This window comes from Biomphalaria glabrata, chromosome 5 (assembly GCF_947242115.1).
Source record: "Biomphalaria glabrata chromosome 5, xgBioGlab47.1, whole genome shotgun sequence".
NCBI lineage: Eukaryota > Metazoa > Mollusca > Gastropoda > Planorbidae > Biomphalaria > Biomphalaria glabrata.
This window is the reverse complement of record NC_074715.1, coordinates 25,651,278-25,667,309: the sequence shown is the minus strand read 5'-3', so window position 1 is coordinate 25,667,309 and position 16,032 is coordinate 25,651,278. Positions and strand designations below refer to the sequence as shown.

At 37.8% G+C, this 16,032-nt stretch overlaps 1 protein-coding gene across 5 annotated transcripts in view; it reads left to right on the top strand.

The window, feature by feature from the left end:
• The window catches only part of LOC106062601 (NACHT and WD repeat domain-containing protein 2-like), a 42,146-nt gene extending 34,079 nt beyond the window's left edge, over window positions 1-8,067 (top strand). For all 5 annotated transcript variants that reach the window (XM_013220903.2, XM_056029703.1, XM_056029704.1 and 2 more), the window contains 4 exons: window positions 5,026-5,241; window positions 5,705-5,843; window positions 6,422-7,674; window positions 7,812-8,067. In XM_013220903.2, the coding sequence (XP_013076357.2) occupies window positions 5,026-5,241; window positions 5,705-5,843; window positions 6,422-7,674; window positions 7,812-7,992 (1,789 nt within the window). In that variant the 3' untranslated portion in view covers window positions 7,993-8,067. The remainder of the gene's footprint in view (window positions 1-5,025; window positions 5,242-5,704; window positions 5,844-6,421; window positions 7,675-7,811) is intronic.
• The last annotated feature ends 7,965 nt before the right edge of the window (window positions 8,068-16,032 follow it).

The window sequence follows — 16,032 nt, the reverse complement described above, 5'->3', positions numbered from 1 at the left end:
CACAAGATAACAAAGACTTGGACTAGATCATTGACTATATAGTCTATGGTCTAGATCAGTGGTTCCCAAAGTTTTTTGTCTCGTAGACCCCTTGTCTTGTTTTCCAGTTTTCGGTAGATTCCATGGGCGTAGCCAGTGGGGAGTTTTTGGGGTTCAAACCCCCCCCCCCCGAAATGAAATCCCCCCCCTTGGGGGGGGATCGGAATTTAGTGAATGCTTTTTTGCTTTGCTTTTGTTTATTTTAGGTGAGATTTTAATACTAAACCATCACTTGCCCCAGCACAACCAATGGGGTTTTGAGTTTAAAATCCCCTACCAGGGGTTTTGAGTCTAAAACCCCCTACCAGGGGTTTTGAGCTTTAAACCCCCTACTTGGGGTGTTTGTTGTTAACTCCCCCTCTTCTATAAAACAAAACAAAAAAAATGCAAACGAAAATCCCTTAATTCCGAGAGCACAGTTAAGGAAGATTTTAAACCCCCCTCCAAAATTTACGATAAACCCCCTCTTCAATATAAAAAAAAAGCTAATTACGCACTCAAAATGTTATGAGTGTAGCTAAATGGGTTTTGACTTAGTTTTGAGTTTAAACCCCACTTCAGCGGTGTTTGAAGGAAAACAAATACCTCTTTAATAATAAAAACAAAGCAAATTATACACTCAAAATTTTATGAGTGTAGTCAAAGGGGTTTTGAATTTAAACTCCCCTCCAGTGGAGTTTGAAGCTAAAAAGTACCTCTTCAATATAAATAAAAGCAAATTACTCACTCTAAAATCTATAAGCGTAGCCAAAGGGGTTTTGAGTTTGAGGCTAAAAAATACATCTTCAGTTGAAGAAAAAAAGCAAATTACGCACTCAAAATGCTATGAGCGTTGCCAAATGGGGTTTTGAGTTTAAACCCCCATTCAGATGGATTTGATGCTAAAAAATACCTCTTCAATATAAAAAAAAAAAGCAAATTACATACTAAAATTATTTGAGCGCAGCCAATCCAATCGGAGGTTTTGAGTTTAAACCCCTCTTCTACAGATGGCGTTTTTTAAAAGTTTAAAACCCCTCCAGATGGTTTTGAGTTTAAGATCCCCCTTACAGAGCATTTTGAGATGGAAAACCCCCAACAGATGATTTTGACGATAAAACTTCTCTTTTCGATATAAAATCTAAAGCAAACTACAGTCACTTAATTCCAAGAGCGTATTCAAGAGAGGTTACACATTTTTACCAGTGGCAGGGCTCCCTTAATAAACTGCAGTGAATAGTCATCTGCCGAAATTGAAAAACACTAAATGTGGCTCAACAAAGATGGCTAAGACAGATTTTAGGAGTCAGTTATAGAGATCGGGTTTAAATCAAGGAAATCCTATGCCGAACTGGGAGTCGACCCTTTAGTAAGATTGTGAGAGAGCGACGCATGAGGTTTGTGGGACATGTTCTCCGACAAAATGAATTACGCATAAGAAGAGTTGCAATGATATCATAGTACAACTTGACGCCACTCATTCATTGAGGTCCTCATGGCAGGTGGGAAGAGGCTTCAGACATTACCAGTGACAGATTTTTATGGAAACAGTTTGACGTCAAATGCGAGGGGGGGGGTCTAAGTCAGTAAGAATAGCACATTAGGTTTTTGAAATAAAACTTTTTAAAAGCAGGAAAATGCACTGTAGATACCTCAGAATATGCATTTTGTTGGCTTTCAATATCAGAAATAGTGCTTGGCGGCGGGGCTTCGCCCCGCGCTGGGGGAGCTCCTAGCGCTCCCCCAGACCCCCTTGCTAATAATGACGGGGAATCTACAATTTTCCCACAATCTCATGAAGAACCTATTCTAGGGCACAATAAACGTCTTCCGAAAGAATGAAGGGTCAGAATGCAATAAAGATTATGTACACACACATACACACATAAATACATGTTTTAAAAAAAATTCGCGGGGGGGGGGGGGGGGGGGGGAAGAACCCCCCCCCCCCAACCCCCCCCCCCCCCCCCCCGAAAAAAATCCTGGCTACGCCCATGGTAGATTCCATGCATTTTTGGAAAAATCCATCAACTTCAGATGTATTTTTCTCACTGATTGTTAGGCCATATATATATATATATACCTATATATACACACACACATATATATATACCTATATATATACACACATATATATATATATATATATATATAATTCAATTAAAAATAAATGAAGCAAAATAAAAATAAACATGTATTACAAGAATTGACTAAACAGAAAAAAAAAAACACCTACTGGTGGACAGTTATGATAATAAAATTTCAATATTGGGCTTCAAGTTAATAAAGTTTATCATTATGATGAGGTTTAACTGATATAAGTTTGGATAATAAGAACAGCCATCCTGTCCAATGTAGACCCGACATGCTTCCTTCATTTAATCCTCACAAGAAACACTGAGATTATGACTTCGTTTTCATCAAATTTAAATGATCACGTTGTAGCTGCAAATTAACCTCATTACATTTCTGAAATAAGCCTGTGAAATAGACTAACAAATTAACCTCATTACATTTCTGAAATAAGCCTGTGAAATAGGCTAACAAATTAACCTCATAACATTTCTGAAATAAGCCTGTGAAATAGACTAACAAATTAACCTCATTACATTTCTAAAATAAGCCTGTGAAATAGGCTAACAAATTTACCTCATTACATTTCTGAAATAAGCCTGTGAAATAGGCTAACAAATTAACCTCATTACATTTCTGAAATAAGCCTGTGAAATAGGCTAACAAATTAACCTCATTACATTTCTGAAATAAGCCTGTGAAATAGGCTAACAAATTAACCTCATAATATTTCTGAAATAAGCCTGTGAAATAGACTAACAAATTAACCTCATTACATTTCTGAAATAAGCCTGTGAAATAGGCTAACAAATTAACCTCATTACATTTCTGAAATAAGCCTGTGAAATAGGCTAACAAATTAACCTCATGAAATTTCTAAAATAAGCCTGTGAAATAGACTATGGCCGATTACCTCTTATTTTTTTTTTAGCTTTAAAATTTGATCTTTTACATCCAAGAACTCAGAAAAAAATAGTGTCAAACATAAGCCTTTCGACGACTCTCATACTTCAGTGTGAAGGAGCAATTGATCCAAGTTTCAGGCAAAGTGCAGTTTTTTTGTGTGTGAATTTCTTGATTCATAACAAAAGGAAAGTATAATAATAACACTATATTATCAGGCAAGGTTAACTAGTCCAGTTTTTTTAGAAGTCGTTTGCAAGTTGAACCTCTCAGTGTCCTAACTCATTGTATTATTTCACCTTTGAACTTTTGCTTAGTGTAATTTGTATCATGATATCAGATGTAGAAATGTGTTAAACAGGTTGTAAAACCTCTTCCATGGCTTGTAGTCAATAGTGTGCAGTTTTTTTAGAGTTTGATATAGGCCTAAGTAAAAATATTGACTCTCACAAAACTCTTTTCTTTTGTTATGTTTAATCAAACAATTTTTATACTGTGGGTCTAGTCTTAAAGTATTTCCAATCATAATCTATTTTAACATGTTGGCCTCAAATGATGTTCAACTTAAATGGCTTCATAGCGAGATTTCTTCAAACTTTATTGTATACAAAATAAATGCAATGTCTTGTTCGACAAGGAAGAAATGAAGCCAAATTTCTATTAAGCAACACTTTACTGTCTACTTTTCTTTTAATAGACTCGGCCATGTAAAATATTACTTTCATGTAGATACAATTAAGCCATTTAGATTTAAAGTAATATGTTGAAATTTTAAAATTTAAAAAAAAAAAAACATTATTCGACAGGTTTGAAATTCAAAAGATTAACTAAGGTACAAATCATATGTGTGAGCAAGTCAATTTCATCTTATTTCATCTGGTCATTCTTAAATGAGATCAGCTATCGTAGACCCCCATTTACAGGTCATAGAACCCCAATTTATTCTTTCACCTCCGTGGACCCCTTGGAGTCCTCGTAGACCCCTGGGGGTCTATACAGACCACTTTGGGAATCACTGGTCTAGATCTATATGGCTAAAAAGTACTTTTAAAAAAGTAGAAGCGTAGAATTTAAATTAGGTTTATAAGCTGGAGCGAACAGGAAGTGCTAAGTTTGTAGTAGGTCGTCTTTCAAAAACAGATTGGCTCGAAATAGCAAATCAACAATAGTTTATGGTAAATTCAATCGCTGCGGTTTCGATTATGAAAATATCCTACTTGTCCTAGACCAAAGGTATGAGATGAATTTGATGAAAGGTAAAATAAAATGATGTAATATTTTTGAAATATTTCAAATCTTGTAGTCAACACACTTTCCCCATTTGTTCGTTGGCCTAGGCACATTGACGCGCGGCATTGAACCCCTTCGCCTCATGATTGTTACGCCACTTCTTTCACTTCATTAGTTCTCTTCAATTCTTGGGGTCTATAGAAGTCTCATCCGGGGTTCTCCCTTGTAGCCTTTGTGTTCTAGTCTAAAGCTGGAATTTTTTTTTATTAAATAATTGTCATTCTAACTTGGAGCCTCTCTTTACTTCCATGTGTCCATGTGATGTGTTAGCAGTACTCTAAACAGCAGTTAGTTAGCAAGGGGAATAACCAAGTCAAATTAAAACGTTAGTGCGTTGCCTTATAGTTGTCCCGCTGTGTTGAAATTTGACATTGAATTTTTTTTTTTTTAGTTAATTAATAAGAATAGAATTAACGCCAAGAAGAACAACTTTGTAAAAGTTGACAAAGAATGCTAAATTAATTGTCAAGTGGTTAATAGTTTACACAATATTTCAAGCTGCTTATAGTATTGTAACTATTACTTATTGTGGAACTACTCAGTATGTCCGGCTCGAGACCTATATCTTTGGATATTGGGAAGGAATTCTCAGTGAATGTGTCTGTGAGCTAATCTCTGAGTTGTTCTGTGTGTGTGTGTGACTCTCAGCTCGAAGATGTATCAATGTAGGTATGTGTGTGTGTGTGTGTTGTTTGTTTGTTGAAGTTTTATCCTATGGCAATAAACAAAACTCTATTTCAGGCTTTCTGTGTCCCAAGATGATGAGCTTATCCTAGTACGTGGGTTAAACAACTTGTTGGTCTACCGCAGAGGGTCTGAACAAATCATGGCTTCCCTTCCACGACCATTGGACGTACCGGAAGAGTTTAAGCTGCCCAAAAGCCATTACGTCAAACTGAACTTCACAAACGCTGAATTGACTCCAGACAGCAGTTTCATTATCGGGACAGTGTTCAGGTAGACTACCCTTAACACACGTTCATTTCTGTTCATCACATACTCTGGCTCATAAATCAGCCTGTAAATAGAACTTGGGTTTCTCTGTTTTACAATGCACAAAGCCGAAAGATATTTTTTTTTGTATTGCAACTTTCAGACCTACAATAGGCCAAAACTGATAAGCGCATGTCAAATGTGACCTGAATGCATACTAACATGTGAGGACTAAAATAGTGTGTGTATATTAGGTCATCACCCAATGTCGTTTCAGAGAAAGTTGGATATGCTCAAATCGTTCCTAGATAAAGGTTCTGGATCAAAACCCTAAGAATATTAGAAAAATAATGTGTGTGTGTGTGTGTTTGAGCAAGTTTTAAACAATGATATTTCATATGTGTGTGTGTGTGGGTGGGTGGGTGTGTTTGATGACTCGTTAAACAAGGAGACTCCATAATTTATTGGCTTGTACTTTTTTTTTCAGAAACATTTACTTGTGGCAGATCTCCAGCGGTTCCCTCATTGCTACAATTCAAACCCCTATCGGAGTTATCATAAAACTGGAAGTGTCGTCTGTCAGAAGTCAAGTGATCACTCACATTGACGGCAGCCGAGATATCCAGGTAGGAATATTCTATGTAGTTAATCTAGCTCAAACTGAAGTGATTCTTAACTTCGTATTCCAGTATTACTGGTGTTGTTTTTTTTGGTTAGACAACACACAAACGTTAGAAATATTCGTGTGACTTATTTGTGTTTTGGAAAGGTTATATTACATTTCTAGTGTTCTTCTCTTGGCAGCAGTGGCGTAGCTATGGTGGGGGGAAAGGGGAAGAATTTGAAAATCCCCCCGCGCCCCCACCTGATGGGGACCCCTAAAGGAGTGTTTTACATTAAATATTACGCAAAATGCATGTCAATTCCCCCCCGGGGCCCCCAAATGATGAAAAATTCCTAGCTACGCCCTTGCATGGCAGTGTCTTCCTTAGAGGATGGAAAGAAGAGTACTAGATCTGAAGTCAATGTCTGCTATTGTTAATTGTTTATGATACTTATATAGTCGTTTAATTTGTTGTGTTAATATTTAAATCATCGAGAAAATATTTTCAAGTAAAATTATAACACCAAATATTTCAAACATCTGTTGATGGTCTAACTAATAAATCTCTCCTTATGTCTGATGCTTTACATTTCAATACAGGTGTGGAATATCAGCGAAGCATTACGCCAAGTGACCACTAGAGACAAACTCACTGAAGCTATCAGCGAGTTCCAGGTGACAGTCAACACTGACATTGCTTTCGTGCGGTGTGAGAAGAGCGATGAACTTGGGGTCATTGACATGCGCAATGGCTGTCTGCTTGATCTTCTGACCCACGATATGCCTATACAAGACTTTGCTGCCTCTCCAGATGGAGACTGGGTCCTAGTGTCCACTCATCCACGTATGAAAAACACCGCGTTTAAACTGTGGAACATCCGAGAGCGAAAAGTAGCATTAGAAATTGGAAACGTGAGTGGCTACTGCGTGAGCTTCAAGGCACAGCCAAAGATCTTCATGATAGCTCCCAAAATAGATTCTTTTAAACCACCTCAACACATTTCAGCTATTTCATTCAGCGGTGGTGAGTTCTACGAACATGGCTATCCCCATCAGATAACTGTGATTAAGTCAAAGCCTTTCATCACCATGAACGATAAATACCTTGTTGTGAGTTCGTCCCTTGACGACAAAGACGCTAATAGCAATTTTTCCACTTCCTGCATATGCGCCTTTGACATTGACAATGATATGCACATGTCCGTGACGGACGCCGCTGCCATGAAGTTTGAAGAGCATCTTCTTGACATTCTAGACGTCAAGCCTTGCCACGGGAATACAGTGGCCGCGGTTTTTTCTTGCAAGAGTCACAAAGAATCTTTATCAGGCAGACAAGACTTCTATGAGCCTGAAACTCACACCTTTGGCTGTTTTTTTCTTGACGCCTCAAAGGGAACAATGACTCTTTTGTGCATCCCATTCCCCAAACCGAACTTCCAAGTCGGGAGCAACCCACTGATCTTCAACACTGACTGCACCCTATGCATTGACGAACAGGGCCAAATTTTTCATACGCCTACAGGGAAATTCATTTGCCAGGTTCAAACCCCTGCGTCTTCCCCGCCTCGCGCTTTTGCGTTACGGAGCACTGTCATTGTGACATTTCTAGGGACATACCTATACGTGACCCGCATCTACGATGGGGTCACTTTGGGTCAATGTGACGTCCACTCTCCCATCTGCCACCTTCACGTCTGTGCTGATGACAGGACGCTGCTGGTGGGATGTTCTGACGGAACTGTACTCTCCTATACCATCATTGATCCAGAACGAGACAACCCCACCTCTGTTTTGAGCGTACTCCCCTCCAGAAAAGTTGGTGACCAGAGTATTTTTGAGAAAAGATTTTCAAGGTAAATTTCATTCATTAAGATTAACAAAGTTTCGTAGCCTCCATTATTGATGCAATTAGATACATTTATCAATCCAATTACTAGATCTAAATTATTTAAAAACAAACAAACAATGATTTGTTTTATTTTTCACTTAGATCGTGGGATAAAATCAACTCTGACAATGGTCCCAGCTACTCACGCCCGCCATCAGCCACTGACGTGTCTACTAACAACAAACAACTTATTGCTCAGCTCAAGACAAAGTCGTCGACTAGGCCTCCATCAGCCGTCATGCCTAGAACAACGGTCCACTCTCAAATGTGCAGGCTCATGTAAGCAAGGTGTCCCATAAAATGACCATATATTGAAAGCATTATGTACCTATGTCGATGGACATTTATAAAATAAAAACAGAAGAAATCTTTTAATACGCTAAAATGCTATCGAAATAATGATTTTACATTGTTTTTAGTTTGTTACTTCTGTAATTTATTTAATTATTTATATGTGGTATAACTTAATGCAATGATTTACATATCTATATCATTGTCCATGTAGTTACAAATGTATTAACTTCATCAGTGTCCATGTACAAATCGAGTTATATATTTTATATATATTAGTTAATGTCTCAGAACTGTTTGTACATGAACAAGACCAAAGAAATAGTAACAAATAGTTCTGTAGAATTCATGACTTTAATTGTTACATCTACACCCGATGAATACACACATACGCACATACACACGCAACTGGTGACTACACTTTTAGTACAGACACATGTTCCCCCAATTTCTTATATTTTATCAACTCACACTTCCTTCGTAATAAAAAAAATAGTCCAAAATGCAAGTTAGGAATGATGTATTTGGACATCTTTTTGCTTTATTCTCCAAACAAGCTGAAATGTCGTACATGAGCTGTGTGCCAACACATTTCAGTAAAATTGTAGAAAGATCACTTCATTAATTACACAATTTATTTTACATTTAAAATCGGAGTAAGGAGAACTAACAATTAGATTGCATTTTTCGTATTACTGAGTCTCAGTAATGTCCCTTCTACATATGACCCCCCCCCCTTGTTGATTATGGCCGAAACATGCCCTTTTTTTAAATTCTGTTTTATTTTAATTAACAGGATATATTTCAACGATCACCTTAACTTACTTTTTAGCCCGTGAATTAGTGTATCTGTTATAATGACAATCCACGGCCCGCTATATTTCCTTCGCTCTCTCTCTCTCTCTCTCTCTCTCTCTCTCTGAGACCTCCATTTTATTTTGTTTTTTACTTACGCATCGTAATTTCTCCCACATAGACTTTTGTACTTTATTCTTTGAACATAAAGTCGTAAATGATTGTTATTGTATTTTATATTCTTTTTTTAGTTTCGTATTATACAATCACGTGACTTAGTTGCTGAATTCTTTATTTCGGCATATTTCTTTTTCTTTGTTTTTTAAATTGTACCACAAGTATTGTTGTAATTAAACTTTAAGTAATAAACTTTGTAATTCAACGAAAATACTGACAATTAGTTGACTCCTTTTGATATGAAATACAATTAAGATTACATCTCATTGTATCTCTATATATGTCACCTCATTTCTGTGTGTCAGGGGTGAACTGGGTGTCCAAATCGGCCCTGGCATTACTATACGATCCGGCCCACAATTAGCGTGCCATATGCCGTACCGAACATCTTTCAATACCTGCCCTCATAGTAATTTAGTATATACAGTATGAGAACTGACAACACTGCAAACGTAGATTTGTGTCCAGTTTCTGTTTCTACGTGCAGATAGGCTAAGAGGTTATTGGAAGTGTGTACCAAAAGAATCTACAGTATATGATAGGCTAAGAGGTTATTGGAAGTGGTACCAAAAGAATCTACAGTATATGATAGGCTAAGAGGTTATTGGAAGTGTGTACTAAAAGAATCTACAGTATATGATAGGCTAAGAGGTTATTGGAAGTGTGTACCAAAAGAATCTACAGTATAAGATAGGCTAAGAGGTTATTGGAAGTGTGTACCAAAAGAATCTACAGTATATGATAGGCTAAGAGGTTATTGGAAGTGTGTACCAAAAGAATCTACAGTAGGCCTATATTCGCAACCTTAATTAGTTTAAATTGAATACTTTCTTACATACGTTTGGAGCCATGGGCGTAGCCAGGGCGGTGACTGATTTAGTGACTGATTTTTAGAGGACCCGAAAGGGGAAAAGACGCTATTAGCTTTGTGTGAAATGTCTGTCCGTCTCGTTTAGATCTCGTAAACTAGAAAAGATCGTGAAAATCTGACACCATAATATATTAAACCATTCAAAGTTCTGATGCAACGGCTACTGTTTTCTTTTCTGAAAGCGAAAAATCTAAATTTTTAAATCACGTATGCAAGCAGTTTTTTTTCATAATAATACACCACTTTTAAAACTATTCACTATTAATAGTAACAACACTTGAGGCTCTTTAGAAGGGTCGCAATGCTATACTATATTTTTAGCATACGCACTTTACTAGTTTTTTTTCTTTACGGAAATGTTTTTTTCTTGAGGATTTGAATAAGAGATTAAGCCTTTACAAAACAATTAGCTCAATTAGGTATTCATTATAAGACATCAGTTAGGCCAGGCTCACATCTAACTTCACATTTACTTTCACCTATCCTTTGGTATGCTGGACCGCTGGGACACCACACAGGATCTGCCAACCTTACTTTGGGTGATTAATTATCCAACAAGTATCAATACATTACGCATAACACAGAACCCTCCCGCACTTTTCTTTTAAATATTCAAAGTAATTTCAAATGAGCCCTAAGCATTCCTAGGAGGATCCTTATTTTCCGTCAAGTACAGTCACGTACTGCTGCAGACTTGCCACATCAACAGAAAATTTCTTAGTGGATCACACTGTTAAGGGGACTCCAATGAGTTTCAATTTCCCTTTAACAAGGCCCAACCCTGGCATTGCCAGATATTGACATTTAATTCACTTACATAATAATAATAATAATAATAACATTCCGCGAAAATACTTAACAAAATAAAGACAATACTAAAAACAACTGGAATCAAATTGACGGACTGTGATAGCCACGCACGACTCTTATGTTGGAAAGATACTCTGAGACAGAAAGCTAAACTAAAGGGAGCTAGGTTAAAGCGCTACAACGAAACCACCAAAAAAAAGGAGCATAACGCTTTATTTCAGCACACGAGAAAACAGTTCTTCCGTAAACTAGCTGATAATGGTGCTGACAAAATTCAAACCTTTGATAGCACTAAACACGGCTCCTTTACCGACTACTGGGCGGCGCTTTGGTCCGACCCGCTACATTACAATGTGCAGGCTGACTGGATTGAGGAAATCCAAACTAAAAACAACCTAATACCAGAAATGCCTGATGAGGATTTCACAGCTGAGGAAGTCTCCGCAGCTATTTCAAAAACCCACAACTGGACTGCTCCTGGACCGGACAATATACACAACTTTTGGCTGAAAAAACTTACAGCCGTACATGCACCACTAACATCAAGTTTTAACGAGCTAATATCAGAACCGTCTTCAATGCTGTTAGAACTCACTGAAGGGAGAACATCTCTCCTCCCCAAAAAAGGGGATCCGAACCAACCATCAAACTATCGCCCTATCACTTGTCTGTCAGTGGTGTATAAACTATTAACTTCACTTTTAAAAAGTAAAATGTATAAATTTTGTTCTGCCCATAAGCTACTAGCAGATGAACAACAAGGTTGCATTGAAGAGTCGATGGGCTGTAAAGTACAGCTAACTATAGATAGTATTATATTGCATCAAGCTAATAGAAGAAAGAGAAATTTACACATGTGTTACATCGACTACAAAAAAAGCTTTCGATTCAGTTCCGCATGATTGGCTATTAAAAACCCTGGACATCCATAGAATCAGCCCAAGAATAAAACAACTATTAAAAGTCTGTATGAATAATTGGAAGATAAACCTGCACCTAAATCGTGATAAACTAGGTTCTGTGCACATAAGAAGAGGTATATACCAGGGTGACTCACTATCTCCACTCTGGTTCTGCCTAGCGATTAATCCTCTATCTACATTACTCCAAGACTCTACAAACGGTTTTAGGGTTGACACTAAATGTACAAAATGTGTGTCCCACTTATTATACATGGATGATCTAAAGCTATATGCAGAAACCGAGCAAAAATTACACACCTTAATCAAAACGGTAAAATGCTTTAGTGACGATATCTGTATGTCTTTTGGTCTGGATAAGTGTGGCATCATAAGCATTAAAAAGGGCAAAGCAACGAACACCAACATTGCATTTGAAGGCACCGAGGAATTGAACTCTGCCTCTCTTTATAAATATCTTGGAATAAACCAGAATGCCAAGATAAACCATAAGAAATTAAAAGAGGACTTTCTTGGCAAATATAGGCAAAGAGTTAATAAAATCCTCAACACCAAACTGTCTGGCAGTAATCTCATCACTGCAATTAACAGCTGGGCCGTCCCTGTGCTCCTTTACACGTTCGGTGTGATCAAATGGACTGACACCGACCTACATGACATTGACAGACTCACTAGAAAATTACTAACCAAGTTTCGATGCCTACACCCCAAGTCCTCCACCATAAAGTTATACCTGCCCAGGAAGGATGGGGGTCGTGGATTGCAGAACATCTTCAAATTGTGTAAGATGCAAGTTTTAAAAATACGATCAAAACTGCTCGCCTCCAGCAACAAATTAGTTTCCTTCCTACGGAAATACGACTCCGATGCAACCCCTCTGAACCTACACAATGCTGATGTCAATATCGGTTTGGACGACGTAGGGCATGAGATTCGCCAATGGGAAGAAAAAACACTCCACGGAAAATTTCCGGCTTCATTACATGGGGACAACATCGACAAGGCTGCTTCCTTAACATGGCTCAAAGCAGGTCATCTCTACCCTGAAACAGAAGGCTTTGTTACAGCAATACATGACAGAGTAATCAGGACAAAAAATTACGAGAAGCATATCCTGAAACTCAATGTTGTCGACAAATGCCGAAAATGTGGAAATGTGGGCGAGTCGATTGAACACATTATGGCAGGATGTCCAGCCCTATCAGAATCAGCCTACCTAGGTCGCCATAACCAAGTTGCAAAGTTAATACACCAACACCTGGCTTTGACGTACAAACTGATCGATAAGGACACTCCCCCTTATTATAAATACTCTCCGCAAGAGGTTCTCGAGTCTGCTGAACATCTGCTGTACTGGGATAGGCCTATTCTGACCGACAAAACGGTAGATTTCAATCGCCCGGATCTGCTGTTCATCGATAAAAAAGAAAAAAACGCTACCATTATCGATATCGCCGTACCACTGTCTCATAATTTAAGAAAAACTGAGATAGAAAAACAAAGAAAATATGGGAACCTAGGCTTGGAGATTAAGCGTCTATGGAAATTGTCCAAAATAACAATATACCCCATTGTTATATCAACCGAGGGGATAATAACAACTGACCTCACAGACACCTTCAAGGCCCTTAACATTCCTAGGAACATCTTCGTTGCCTGTCAGAGGGCGGTACTGCTGCAGACCTGCCACATCACCAGAAAATTCCTCAGTGGAAACTGTTAAAGGGACTACGATGAATTTTGTTTCTCTTTAGCGAAACTCGACCCTGGAAGCGCCAGAGAATGACTACTCGTTCATTTCTAACATAATAATAATAATAATAATAATAATGGTTAACGTTTAAACAACGCGAAAGTGCATTCTAAGAACGAAATTAAGATGGTTATTGTTTAATATTTATGTATTTTATTTTTTTTAATATTACTATAAACATTCACTAGTTGAATTACATGAATTAATTGTATGAATAAACAAGAAATCAATTAACTGTCTTCCATTAATGATGAACAAGTGTTCATAGTTACGTTGGATGATTAATCATCCTACGCATATCTCTATGTTATTAACAAACGTATCATACAGACTTCGTCCCCATTAGTCAATGATCTAAAATATCGTGATGTCTGATTGTATTTTCTCTTCTAGTTTCTGAGCTCTAAAAGGGACGGCGGATGGACAGACAGACCACACAAAACAAATAGTGGCTATTTCCCATTGGGGGCCGCTAATAACAATGTGAACGTGCACTCTAGGAAGAAAATTAAATTTGTAATTGTTAATTTTTTTTATGATTTCTTTCTTTAATATTACTGAACATATCCACTAGGCAAATTACATAAATTAATAGTATGAGTAGACAATACATTATATATATATATTGTACATACGAGACGAGTTCTATCTCCTATGGAGTTGATGTCAAACATTCATTTCTTCACAAAGGTGTTTTCAAAACGTTTGTTTCGTATGGAGTTGATGTCTAATATCAGTCCTGACAATGATTCTGTGGGGACGTCTTCAGGTTTTTATACTTGTGACAAAACAATGGACAAACTTCTGACAAGGGACGTGAACTATGGGGGCATATGAGACTGTGAATAGAGACTTTTTTTTTTGTTTTCTTAACATCTGACACAACTTTATGTCACATGTCACCCTTGAGTCACTCCTGGGTTTATGTGGTGCACACTGAGTGTGAGAAAAACACTACAACTCATTGTAGAGTAATTGTCAAAAGTTTATTTCCAAACACTCAGAATTGTTACCCCCCCCCCCCCATATTGGATCAGATTGCAAAGCATTGTCAACAGTTTGTCCCCCAAAAACTCCAGAATTGTAACCCCACGATTTGATTTTCTTTATGTGGGAAGACATTTTTGGAAACCTGAGCAATTGAGACTGCATTCCTGGAACATTCCTGGAACAACACCAACAGAAAGATGACGATTTACACTAGACTATGTCAACATCAATGTTACCGTTAGAGAACGCAAGAGATAGTGAAGAAACAAATTGAAGTCTAACTGTACAAGTCTGCTGGTGAGACATTTTTCCAACCCTACATCCTCAAGACATTTGGCGCCATTCACGGTGTCTTTCCAACCCTACATTCCGAGGATGTTTGGCTTCATTCCTAGTGTTTTGCCAACCCCATATCCTCAGGACATTTAACTCCAACTAACTCCCTACAATAACACGTCTTTTCAATCTGGTATTCCTTAAAGTTGTCTCCCCTACCTAAGACCGCTAACAACAAAGCCACTTATCCTGCATCCTTCACACTGCATAGCTAACCTGTTCTCACTGTCAACACACACGACTGTGTTTATGTCGTAATAAGTTTTCTAAGGTCATATCAACAAAAGAGATGACCTTTCCCACTTACAACTTCTTTTGTGACCAGAGAGGCCAAATTCTTAAGGCACAGCAACAGGTGGTGACAGTCAGTACCACATAGCATACACCCAGGCAGTTTTGCAGTTCTAATTCTCAAGGAATAACTACATGCTGCGTAGAAAGCTTATAAACAAAGGGAAATCATTACCTTCTCATAAAACAAATAACTGGTGGACATCAAATGAATTATAGATTTAATTAATCAAACTCTTAACAATCCCTTAACTTTGGTAAACAGCCAAGCGGTGATGATGGTGGTGACCGAATAATTTTATCTATTAATGGTATAATTTTATAAATTTTATCTATTAATGGTATAATTTTATAAATTTTATCTATTAATGGTATAATTTAATAAATTTTATCTATTAATGGTATATGTGGCTGAGAGGAATAAACCAGTTGGCCACCTATCAAGGGGGCTCAGGTTCAAATCCTACTCAAGCTATGTTGTGTTAGCCGAGTGCCTAATGACAGTATGGAAACCTTCACCCAATCTTCACTTCCCCCCACTGGTCCAAAAGAGATTGGGCCTTAGTGCCCTGAGCATACAACAAGCATGACAGTTGCACTACACAAAAGCAATTTAAAAGTAAACAAAAAAAAAGGCATCTTCAAGTTCATGGGAAATGAGATTGTGCTAGTCTTTGACCATGAAGGAGAAGTGGCTACATAATTTAGTGTTTAATTTCTGGTCAACTGTTTGTTGAAATCTACTAAAAAAAATTTTTCAATGGTCTGATTGGCTCAGGAACAATTAGTTTTACGCAGCTTAATGTAAGATTGGAAACCTTTTAGAAGACGCAGTGGCTGAGTGGTAAAGCACTTGGCTGCAGAACTATTGGGTCCCAGCTTGGCTGCAGAACCGAGAGATCCCAGGTTCAAATCTGGAATGGGATTTTTTTATTTAAGGGATACATAGGGCACCCGAGTCTGCCAACTCTAATGGGTGCCTGACTGTAGTCGAGGAAAAGTAAAGGTGGTTGGTCGTTGTGCTTGTCACATGACAACCTCATTAACTGCAAGCCACAGAAACAGATGGCATTAACATCATCTGCCCCA